An 11,643-nucleotide genomic window follows, 5' to 3' on the forward strand; every position below is an offset into this window, starting at 1 on the left:
GTATTTCATGTCTTTTGTCCATAAAGATTTAAAAGTGACCTGCTAAAACAGGCGTAACGTTAAAAAAATATGGATTTCCAGATTAGCAAGACACGTAATGGGCTGTTAGATTACGATATGATAGGGAATTGCTAGATTGCGAAACGGTAGTTTCAAACGTTATGGTGGGTCATATTTACTGTGATGAAATATTTAATATGGGCGACAATGCGGTGTGAGAGGAACCAAGCAGTCCGGTACCTAAATTATATTCACTAATACTTTCGTGAAAACATATTTGTCACTCAATCACTACTATGGCTGCACGAAGCGCAACAAAATTTCTGGGCTTCATTTGACTTTTATGGATATTAAATGTTGGTACATCGTGAAAACACCCCCGACACTCCTCAGGCTATCTTTCGTATTAGGGAATTAAACTACTTCTACTTGACAAACTGAAAATAGCTGAAAGTAAGTAAGTAAGTAGAACACAAAATATTAGGAAGTAGAAGTAGAAGTAGAGAAAATCAGATCTACTTGAGTAAATACCAGAAGTAGAGTAAAAATACTTGAGTACTTCCAAAATGTAGAAGTACTTCGTTACTGACCACCTCTGCTCTTTCGAGACGTTTTGTTGGGGTTTGTGGAAAAATGAAAAGTTGGAGAACGTCAAACAGAGTGACTTCGAAATGTTTGCAAAGCATTTCAGATTTGAAGTTGTCAGTCGTTTCAAATTGAAATTCCTGGATTTTTGACGAAACCTGTCCCAACGAAGGGATTGGAACCTCGACCTGAAATCCATTTTATCCGGTGATAGACATAACCACTATTCTGAAATAACTTCCAGATGAGATGGCGGATAAAAATGACTCAACTGAACGATATATGTTCATTAGAAACTATGTTTCTCTATTTTGATGGCATATATGTTTCGATCACACCTAAAGGTGTCGTCGGAAGAGTTACGCGTTTTAATAATCGTCACCACCTATCGTTGTGGAAATGGATTTTCGTCACTCGTTCATAGCAAATCGAATACGTGGATTTTCAAGACAATAAATACAGCAGCAAATTTCGCTTCAGAATAATAATTGTCTACCCAATTTGTACATATAGTATGATGTTATTTTCAAGAAAAGTCATGACGTGGCTGTTTATCGCATGCCTATAGCTAACGTTCGCACAATACAGTTTAACGATTTAACGGTAAACGATAATAGGGCTAATTTTGAACGAAAACTTGCGGGAATCTGCGGTGGTCCGTGACGATCCAAAAAGGGTCCACAAAGGGAAAGGGTAGAGAACCACTGCTCTAGAGCATATGGTGGTTATCAAGCTATAGTCAAGATACACTAAAATGCGTCGTATAATACACTCTAAATTTCATTGGCGTTTATGAGACGGAAAACAAAACGCCAAAAGTGAGTCGATTTTTACCGCCTGATTGCGTTTCATATTGCGTGTCACGCTTTTTTGCGTTTTAGGTAACGCTGTCGTGTTTAATATTGCCACAGAGCTCGAAATGAAAACAACTAACCCTGACGTGTTCAACAATGACGCAGAACTTGAAATGAAACGAATTTTATTGCAAAAAGCACCAACTCATTTGAAACATAGGTGCAACGTGCAATGACATTACAAACGTTACGCGGACAGATGATGAGCAAGCGACATAATTGGATTTCTAGAATTATATAGTTGTCCGAGTCTGTCTATACCATTGGATATTCTGAATTCTCACAAACAGGCCTCATGGTATTTTTTTCAAATTCAACGTACTTTGCCGATTTGAAAAAGTCGTTTTTGTCGTCCCCGATAAGTATCTTTTGAATAAATCCGACGATCGTAAATGATTTTGGATACTTAAGGTCCCAGGCATAGTAACAAGACATCAGGTCAATGACCATGTCTGGGATTCCTTGATCTTTTGTGCAGGGTATAGTGATTTCATCCACCAACACCCACTCCTGATGAACTCCCGACTCATGGATGGCGATAAGTAGGTGCGGTGGGTCCAGTTTTAGGCATTTCAACTTTAACATCATGTGCCTAAAACATAAGAATGTATAAGTCATTCAATAATGCGGTTATTATTATCTGTTGTCAAAATATCAAATCATGACCACCATTACCAAACTAGATTGCTGAGGGACTGGCTAGCAAGAATAGAACTTGGAGATCTGACTTATTTACACACAGTTAACACTAATTGATCGCACGCTAAGAGTAACATCAGTGACGGAATACTTTCACTTTTTCCATATACTCAAGAAGGTCCTGCCTTGGGCATTAGTCACAAAGATGCACCTTGCAATTGAAAAGGTTTGTGAAATTTACGGCATTTCCTCCACTCTACTGTTGTAGCATGGCTGACTACTTGGACCACATCTGGACAGCCCTCTCACCCACAATACTCAGCAACATATCATGGCTCAAAATTTTTAACCTATAATTACCTGCTGGACGGCAATAGCGAGCAACTTTGATGTTGATTTTAAGCGCTTATCCGTCAATTCTTTTTGGAGGAATAGGAGACCTTTCACCTCCTTACTTTCATCTTCTTCCTGGAAAATATCATTTTAATAATGTCATGATTAGGTCACGTGCATATCTCCATGTATCTTAATGGATTACTTGGTAAATACAATTGTAATAAGTTGAAATATTAGCTACGGTTTTCTTGACTTGATCTAAATCAGAGGATCACAAACTTTTTAGACCAGCGATTCCCAACTGCGACTCTGACTCTCAGAGCCGCATGCGTCTTACATTAACTTTACTTTTACTGCTGATAGACTTCTACAGATATTTGTCGGCGACGAGCTCTTGCACATATTACTAGCGTCTAGATAACGGCTAATGGCGAAGCGTAAATAGCAGTAAGTTTTATACTAATCCGTGTAGATTACCTGGCAAACTTTTTCATGTGTAATTATGAAGAGCTACAATGTAATTCCATAGGTGGAAAATAGGCAAATTATACCGATTTCATCCACATCGCTGGGTTTAAATCAGGTTAGTTTGACACAGGGTTGTAATGACTCAAGTCCGATTCGAGTTACAATTTTCTGATGACTTGAGTCATTTTCTCAAAATACGGAAATGACTCGACTTGAGTCAATCTGTGTATTGACTCGACTTGGACTCGAGTCATTGCGCATACTCGAACCAGGTCACATGACTCGAGACTTAACCGGCCAAGACTTCATTGTAATTTTGGAGAATAGCAAAGTAATTACACCATTCGGGTTTTGTCTATTGGTATTGGTACTTGAAAATGTGACTAGAAAGTGTTAAAAGTGGGGAAAATTAGTATATTATAAATGCGAACCATTCGATATCAACAAACAGGTATAAAAATTGGGTTTAACAAGATCTCAACTGGAAACTCAGCAGTCAAAACAATGACTTGGACTCAGACTAGAGTCATAATACCATGACTCGGACTCCATCCTCTGCTCGATGACTTGGACTTGACTCGGTGGTGAATTGAAAATGACTCGACTTGACTCGAGTCAAAACTATAAAAGTGTGATTTACATGTGACACGGTTACAACCCTGGTTTGACATGTATACCAGTTGTACTTTTCTGCCCCCTTCTTTCAAAATCATCCCTTAGGGGGTTCCACTTTGATATAAAATTCTAAATGATAGTCAAATAATGCTGCAAAAAACAGTAGGTAGGTGAATGATAAATGATCTAGTATACGGTACTGACCGTTTCTCCAGACATTGCACCGATCATTGTATCCACGGTGGAAAGCATAGTGCGGTAGCGCTGTATGATTTTTGCTGCCGAGCACGATGTCAAAAGCTTGAATTCTTCTCGGATCTGAACATTGAAAAAGGGCATTACTGTGTTATCATCAGTTATCACTCGGGCAAGTTTTTGCAACTTTTGCAACTTTTTTTACAGCTTCCAACAGCTTCGCAGATACTCATAATCTACGTACCATGGTGTTTTAAGCTGTTTGGAGAGATTTTATAGTGCAACTTTTCTCTATTTTTATAGCCAATTTTTTCTGCAACTTTTATCAAATATTGCGTAAAAATGTAAAGGAGTGATTTAGTAACCATGCCATAAACTATTTTTACTATTGTTCTACTCCCTTCAGTTTGCATAACGAAGAGCCATATGATAGGTTAGCTGCATCTCAGTGTTATCTATGACACAACTGAGAGAAGTTCAACTCCCCCTGCCAAGCACAACGTTGCCCGAATAATATGTAAATAGATCGCTTTATTTATTCTGTCGTTTAAATTTGAAAGTTTTCCCATTTCACGAACGCCCAGGCGAGACCGCTGAAAATTACATTTCCACTGGGTCCACTTCTTCTGGTATTCCCGCATTGCATAATTTTCTTGCTGTGTGCCGGGATAAAATGTAATTTTGGGCGGTTTCGTCAGACCGCCAAATAGCGAAATAACAAATTTGACAGCTGTTCAGGAACTAGGTTATACAACTGAGCCTTTTGAGTATCTCGTACCTTAATAATTCAACAAAAATTTTAAATTCAACTCTTTTTACTGCAACTTTTGTCAAAATTAAATGCAACTTTCTCGGGATTTTAGTGCAACAAAAACTTGCCCTAGTTATCACGTAATCACTGAAAATGAGAGAAACTTGAGCACATTCTTTCCAAGAGTTAACATACTCACTATTTTCACATTGAAAAGATGTGGAAATTTCCTTAGTATTTCTCGCACACTTTGTGTTGTCATTTCTGCCAATACATCGCGACGCGAGCGATGCAATTTTCGAAACAGAACGCTGATCTTTGCCCAGTCCGGAGAATGTTTTGTATACTTTTTCATCAGACTTGCTTCGTTCCCAAACTCTGTTTGGTCAATGCCTTGAGGAAATATTACCCAAGGGTTACGAAAACAGGGAACTGATTCAGACTATGATAGATGCTACCTTCGATTGTATATAATGGTATCTTGATCATGTTCTTTTTCCTGTGACGAATGTTTCGTATCCTCATTTTCCCGTGACGAATGTTTCGTATCTTTTGTGAGGGTTTTTTCGAGAAATGTGTCTGTAATTGAGAAACTCGTTAAATGACTATAGGTCGAGAAACTTGTAATATACACTTACCCAGTGCTTACGCCCAATAAATTGCAGGCATGTATACTTTTGACAAAGCAGTCTCGAGAATTCGGAATCTTCTCCTTTGGATGTCATATCACCTTGTGATAAGACATGGTATGCACTGCACTCCTCCACAACCGCATTTATACAATGGGCAACTCTTCCATGTTGCAATGCGGATGCAACATGGGCACTGAATTTGGGTAATGTCATTTTCTTGCTGGTAGTTGCAATTCCGGATTCACGACTTCCTGGATTTGTTTGAACTTCTTCCGCCTAAAATGTGATAGTACTCAATTTATGCAAGCATTCGATGGAATATAGTTCTGCAAATGTTCACACCGAAACGCAAGTTCTTGATGTAGGCAAGACAGGCGAGTACTCCGTACTAACTTCTCTTTCCATCTGAGTGAGTTCACTTTTCTGTAAAATATACTTCCATGTAAAGGTGAATGCAATAATTACTTTAATAATTTCTACACACATCAAGAGCTTGTGATCGAGAAGTCATTGGATGTTCAAAATCACTATTTGGAGCATAAACATGGGATACTACATTGATCTCGCTGTGTTCGATAGACGTCAACCACTTCTGCAAGACAAGATTAGATGATAAATATCACTCCCTTTCTACAATGGAAAATTCGTAGCTACGAATATGGAAACAATATACTCACATCTCTCAGGCTCATCAAACGACGCATGATACCCACTTTGAAATTCATTTTAATAAAATCATCATCCACCAGTAATCCAAAAGCCGAGCTACATACTTCATTTTCTGAAAGAAATTGCATACTGTTTAGTCCCAAACGTATGAAATAATAATCACATCAATAGCTTTAGCAGGACAACCTTCAAAAGCACCACACCTGATCAACATTCTTGCTAATAATATACTGTGTGTCACCAATTTTGTGACTGATTTGTGGCCATGGAAAGGTGAACTCAGAAAATGTGCAGAACTCAACAGCATCACTACTTTCTACGGCAAATGCATGGAATTTGGACTCGAAATGCAATACATTGAAGCGGCGGTATATGTAAAATATACTCCCCGGTGCTTGTACAAACGTTTCAACGCAATTGAATTCAGGGTAGCTGTTTTGACAAGAACCTACACCAGTCTTTACAGTACATTACACCAGAACAGCACATAAAACAAAATAAGTACAAATAAAAAGATTTACATGGTGGTGGGAACCTTGAATCACAGGCTGAGAATTCTTGATAGATATATACTTGGATGCAGAACAAGAAATTACACAAATATTTTCGGCATTATCGTTACACTGCTCGTAAAATGTATAAATAAGTATGCACGTTGATGCAAGTATCATATGATGCAACGTTACCGGTACAATCAAAATTGAAGAACAGCTGTAGGCTGTGCCATCTGTATCTAAAGCGTACAATCCACCGAGAAACATTGCTGCACGTTAGCAAATAATAGTCGAGCTGTATACATGTAAAACAGCGCTATTTGTCATAACCTTGTCAAAGAGAACCTACCTTAATAGCTTTCTATGATTTGCGTGATCGATATACTTAACACTTACCGTTCAATAAGTCCACGTGTCTCTGCTCTATACCGTGTCCTAGCAAAAAATCGGCCAATTTTAAATCCATGGCGTCCAACTACGAATAACTCCTGCAGCCAACTTCACTCAACGGAAAATTTTGTGAACGTTCTCACTCTTCCCGCGATTGTCACACCATCGAGCGTGCGATACCACAACGTTTGTGACGTAATATTACGAGAAGAGGAAAATGAGGAATGAGCTCGATTTAGCTCACCTTTATGTCACTCATGCGAAAGCAGACGTCGCTCTCTCTCTATGCCGGTGTTTACTTCACACTCACGCATCTCGAGAGATGGAAAAAAGTCATATTGTGTTTTAATGTAACGCTTGGAATTTAGAGTGTACCGCCACGAATGTATGTTTCTTTTTAAATTCATACATAATATTGCAATGAATTTTGATTCGTAATGATCGTGCTATACTTGTTAATTTTCAACTTCTATTTCGCTGACATTCGCAAGCCGCTATAAACAGCAATGTGATACACGCAGGCCATAGATCCCAAACCTTTTTCTAAAAAAGACCTGATTCTATCCACACCTGGTAGTATATATCACATTATAATAAATCGCGATCGAATTTTACCCACACAGCGAAATGTAACACATTTTCATTACCGTTTACAGCGTGAGCAGCATGTCGCCCGAATATGCCTGTATGGGAGGAATTTCCAATGATATCAGCGAGAATGGCACATGCGGAGATTTCGCAGGTCGGCAGTCTGTACTACTTGTAAATGAGCTAATTCCATAGACGTGATATAGCCCGTCGTATGTAAAAATGTTAATTCCTGATAGGTTGGAACGGAAGATCGCAAGGTGCCGAATATGGAAGAGGTTTGTCTGAGAGTGTTACAAATCTTATAATGTTATGAAGATCATTCTCTTTACACAATTTCAGGTCGTTGTTACCGAGGCTGGACGGAGATTCCATGTGATTCCAATGGATTCAGCCATCCATCATCCGATTTGTCGTCGACTATCTTAATATTCTATCGTTGACAATGAACGGAGCACTTTTCTGGATTTCCCGCGACAATACGCAGATATACTTGAGATCATTCCGACTTCATGTGTTATCGCAAGGGCGATTTTTGGCCTGAAAAAAACGGAATATTCTGACCTAAAAAATCAAAATTTGACATTTTTCATCTTTAAAAACCTAATTTGACCAAATTTTACCCAGCGTATGCATATTAGGTGTTTTCCCACAAAATGTTAGAATTCTATTGCTTATCATGATTTCTGGTTCGAACTGTCTGTCTTTACGAAGTAGCTCCATCTTCTTGACCCAAAATCTGAGAATTTTTTCTTGGAAAATCTTTATTTTAACGAAATCTGGCCCTATGAAGAAGAGTAGTTACATCAATTGACAATTGTTATGGTAGAAATAATTATTATCTGTTGTAGTACAATGAAAGATACTTTCCTACATTCGCGGAAAGAAAGTGTCAGTCCTGACTAAGTAGCTTGCCAAGAATGGAGAAAGAACGTAAAGAACGTTCAACAGTAGCCGTTGTTGGCTAACAACACTGAGGTTTTGCGTACACTGCTGGTGACACACCGTGTTGCTTCATTTTGACAATAGTGTGTACACTTTACATCACAATTTTTCATCATGCGCTTCTTGATATAGGAACCATGCAATGCCCACGCAGTCCTGCTTCGGTTATGATATTGCGATGCATTGAGCATAATACCAACCCATTTGTTTTATTTGAATGTTTATGATTTATAATGAGCAGACAATGGGCATCTGCAACGGTAGGCCTATAGAGTAGGCTACAAGCTGTATATTGTGAAATGATATCTTTCCCGACAGTGAAAAATCTACGGTACAAACGAAATGCAGGCTGTAACAAAATTTTGACTATGTTTACAATTTTGACATTTATTTATTTTTTCTTGAAAACAAAACTATTCGCTGAAATGTATAAAATAATTCCATTTCCGGAACAACACAACATAATTCCCTGTGAGAAAGCTGACTACCTTGTTGACGTTTGTCGCTCTCCTGTTCAAATATGTGGAACCATGTCTCATTGATTTCAAATTCTCAATACAACTATCCAGAGCAGGCGTGTCAAAGCCAGCAATGCAATGCTGAGTGGAATTCTTGAAGATATTGAAATTAGTCATTACATTATGGCCACAGTCGGTGATGCCTTTGGGCATATTTCCTCCAGTATTGTATTATTGGTTCGTGTTCTTTACAGTATTCCCCTTAATTTCGTTGTTATGTTATTGTGTTCATCGATTGGGAATAATTATTAGCGCTTTGTCGTATCGCCATGTCGCTCGATTCCTATTTGCCGGAAGGAAGAACGAGAAAGGTGTATCTCACTCTCTTGTGATTAAAACTAATTACCGAAAAATGGCGACGTGCGCACTTGGACGACTATCGAAAGAATGTTTTGTTGGCGAGATTGCATGAAACCAATCTTTTGAACACGTGCAATCCATTGCAGGCAGGTGGGATAATCTCCGTGAAGTGTGCGGCTTGAATCGTTTTATACGCGGAAAATCCTAATCTAATGTTGCATCATGCGATAACTTGCAAAATACAGCAACATAACATCCACGTCATTGTATTAGTTTGCCGCTGCAGGATGCTTTCCTTTGCAAACACTCCCGTTTCCGCTACGTCACATAGTACATCTAATCACACGGTGAAGTAACAGGATGTCTTGCTATCGTTATATGATGCATGGCAACCATCTATGATTCAATGTGTGTGCTGGAAGATCAATGCAGATAACGATGTGATATTGTATGAAATTATGTACCTGAGGCACATTTGTTAACAGAACAAGGCAATAAATGTTGAAGGTTTTCAGACATTTTTCACTTACAATATCGTATTATACTTGACGGACTGTTAGCACCGTACCCTAACCCCCAATTAGGTATCAAGACCGATGTCGACTCAAAATTATTTCGCAATTCTACGCGGATTAATTCTACATTATATACACCTTCGCACTTCACGTGATCTGGCGTCATTAGATTTCTTGATTTTAATGTGAGTGCACCGCCAACAATAATAAAAATATTAGTAAAATACAATTTAAAATAAAATTTAAAAATTCGCACAATTTACAGCAAGTCTAACTGTATTTGCCATTGTGACAGAACGTTAGGTCAAAATCCATGGGGTTCCTTTGAGATCTGTGGGGATGCTTTAGTGCAGTGTTTCTCAAACTTTTATAGACACGATCACTTGATGGAAGTGAAACCTTTTGTGCCTCCTTATCGTCCTATCCGAACAAATATAAAAAAGAGCAACCAGAATGTTCACAATTGTATCGCATAGTTTATGGCATGGACAGTTATGACTATTGCCAGACTTCTCAAATATAATATAAAATTTCTGACAGAGACAGTGCGAGAAATTGTTAAGTTAAACATTTGCCGAAACAATCATATGTAACGGTACCACGTGGCGTATTGATATTTTGGTGATTTTGGTGTCACATCCGTTCTATTACCCCACTTGAGCTTGGCTCAAACGTCTCTGACCATAAGCCAGATCAAAAACCTATATCTGGACCCACACGCCATTCAAGGATGGCACAACTTCACGAGACAACCAATTATTTTTTACGGTCACAAGTGTTCGGCAAGACAAAAATTCAATTTAGTACTCTCGGGCATCCTACAAAATGTTTCCGTATTGAGTATACTCGTTGTGTCTACAGTCGGCGTTGTAATTCACTTCGATTCAAATCCTTGTTTCTTAGATTCAAAAGGCATATTATACTTGGCATATGATAATGTTGTATAAGGAAATATCTTATTTCTTCATAGCTCGTGCTTTTCTACGCAATATGCACATATGCTTGACAGACAGACCATAAAAGTATCAGCTAACAGCTACACGCATTCGGTTACTCGTATTTCAGAGACATCATCTGATCAGGGAAAGGTTCTGTATCAGTTAAAATGTAGCCTCAGTGTGAATGGTACGACTCAGCTATGGCATTTAAGATAGGAATATAACTGGTATTATAGCGGTCGTTGAGCCCTGTAAGTTTCAGCACAAATTAAGCTCCTTCGGGGGTCACGAAACATAATTTCTCTCAGGCGGCGTCGCTCCCTCTACCGATGCTTCACGTCCCCAATTTCAGAACACTACTTCAGTGTATGGGGTAAGCACATAATCAGCAAGCCGCTGTGGTCGTGATCATTCAAGCATAGCTGATTAACCAATCAAGAGACATGATTTCGTGATTACTAGTCTTCTCGCCGTCCTATGGTCGCTAACACGCCCACTCTACAGCAGCTACTTTCAAACGCATTCAGACAACTGTTAACGACTTTCCTATGAGCTTATTGCAGGTTCATTGATGTTTTTTATCAATAATCTACAGAATGAGACATGGATACGCATCTTTTTTGAGATTTTCCAAATTATGGACAACCCTAATTGTATATTCTGAATTGGACCGTTTCTCAACGTGAATAACCTTGTGAACACTTAAAGCTCACCAATATGCTACAGCAAACATTCTTAGAGCCTCAATTATAATATGTTTCGCATTCGCAAAGAGGGTTGTTTAGTATCGATAGCTTAATTGGCTGCTCCATATCAGAGAATAATTCCGTTCGTTTCGAACGGTACTTTAGACATATCGCCATTCGCCGACATAATTATATCCACAGGTGCTAAAAGTCATTTATAATATTATAAAACTGACTTACAATCAATTACACAGCCACGGAATTACCAAAATCAAACTAAAATCTCCGGAAGAACGTTGCCGTCACCCGATATACGCGATTTTCCCTGCTGTTACAGCAGGTAAATTTCGCGAGACAATTTGCCCGACAGATTTCCCGACAAATTTGCGTCGTCTGTGACGCACGAATGGGTCACCTTACGCTGGGTGATTTATGGAGACATCTAGCGACATGTAGATAGGCCTACTAAGGCATACTATGCCATTTCCTTCCCGACGCTGTTTGAACATTCAAATGCCGGATGTA

General features: G+C 38.7%; 3 protein-coding genes across 5 annotated transcripts in view; 1 reads left to right on the forward strand and 2 right to left on the reverse strand.

The window, feature by feature from the left end:
• The window catches only part of LOC145454321 (uncharacterized), a 55,784-nt gene extending 45,177 nt beyond the window's left edge, over positions 1-10,607 (forward strand). For both annotated transcript variants that reach the window (XM_080332346.1, XM_080332405.1), the window contains 3 exons: positions 7,285-7,370; positions 7,456-7,494; positions 7,559-10,607. In XM_080332346.1, coding sequence (XP_080188472.1) covers positions 7,285-7,370; positions 7,456-7,494; positions 7,559-7,659 — 226 coding nt within the window. In that variant the 3' untranslated portion in view covers positions 7,660-10,607. The remainder of the gene's footprint in view (positions 1-7,284; positions 7,371-7,455; positions 7,495-7,558) is intronic.
• On the reverse strand, positions 1,548-5,017 carry LOC145433097 (uncharacterized). Of its 2 annotated transcripts, none has more exons than XM_080310031.1 (5): positions 4,902-5,017; positions 4,643-4,836; positions 3,702-3,815; positions 2,439-2,546; positions 1,548-2,031 (listed from the first exon to the last, which is right to left on the reverse strand). In XM_080310031.1, the coding sequence occupies exons 1-5, from the start codon at positions 4,966-4,968 to the stop codon at positions 1,966-1,968; spliced, it is 549 nt and encodes a 182-aa protein (XP_080166157.1). In that variant the 5' UTR covers positions 4,969-5,017; the 3' UTR covers positions 1,548-1,965. The 2 variants fall into 2 exon arrangements, with proteins under 2 accessions (XP_080166157.1, XP_080166165.1); XM_080310039.1 differs by having other exon boundaries at positions 2,439-2,525; positions 3,693-3,815.
• On the reverse strand, positions 5,049-7,002 carry LOC145437618 (uncharacterized). The gene is made up of 5 exons (XM_080314899.1): positions 6,635-7,002; positions 5,753-5,856; positions 5,560-5,667; positions 5,418-5,498; positions 5,049-5,351 (listed from the first exon to the last, which is right to left on the reverse strand). Exons 1-5 carry the CDS (start codon positions 6,702-6,704, stop codon positions 5,049-5,051), a joined length of 666 nt encoding a protein of 221 aa, XP_080171025.1. The 5' UTR covers positions 6,705-7,002.
• Positions 10,608-11,643: the final 1,036 nt, after the last annotated feature.

The sequence above is a fragment of the Botryllus schlosseri genome, chromosome 1, assembly GCF_051294905.1.
Source record: "Botryllus schlosseri isolate E-star chromosome 1, Bs_hap1, whole genome shotgun sequence".
Classification (NCBI taxonomy): Eukaryota; Metazoa; Chordata; class Ascidiacea; order Stolidobranchia; family Styelidae; genus Botryllus; species Botryllus schlosseri.

Coding starts and splice junctions, on each gene's coding strand:
- LOC145433097 (XM_080310031.1), bottom strand. CDS start 4,968: ATGAGGATACGAAACATTCGTCACAGGAAAAAGAACATGATCAAGATA. Junction 4,837..4,901: donor ACCATTATATACAATCGAAG/GTAGCATCTATC, acceptor TATTTCCTCAAG/GCATTGACCAAACAGAGTTT. Junction 2,547..3,701: donor GTGCAATGTCTGGAGAAACG/GTCAGTACCGTA, acceptor GATATTTTCCAG/GAAGAAGATGAAAGTAAGGA.
- LOC145437618 (XM_080314899.1), bottom strand. CDS start 6,704: ATGGATTTAAAATTGGCCGATTTTTTGCTAGGACACGGTATAGAGCAG. Junction 5,857..6,634: donor ACACGTGGACTTATTGAACG/GTAAGTGTTAAG, acceptor AATTTCTTTCAG/AAAATGAAGTATGTAGCTCG. Junction 5,499..5,559: donor CTCGATCACAAGCTCTTGAT/GTGTGTAGAAAT, acceptor TATATTTTACAG/AAAAGTGAACTCACTCAGAT.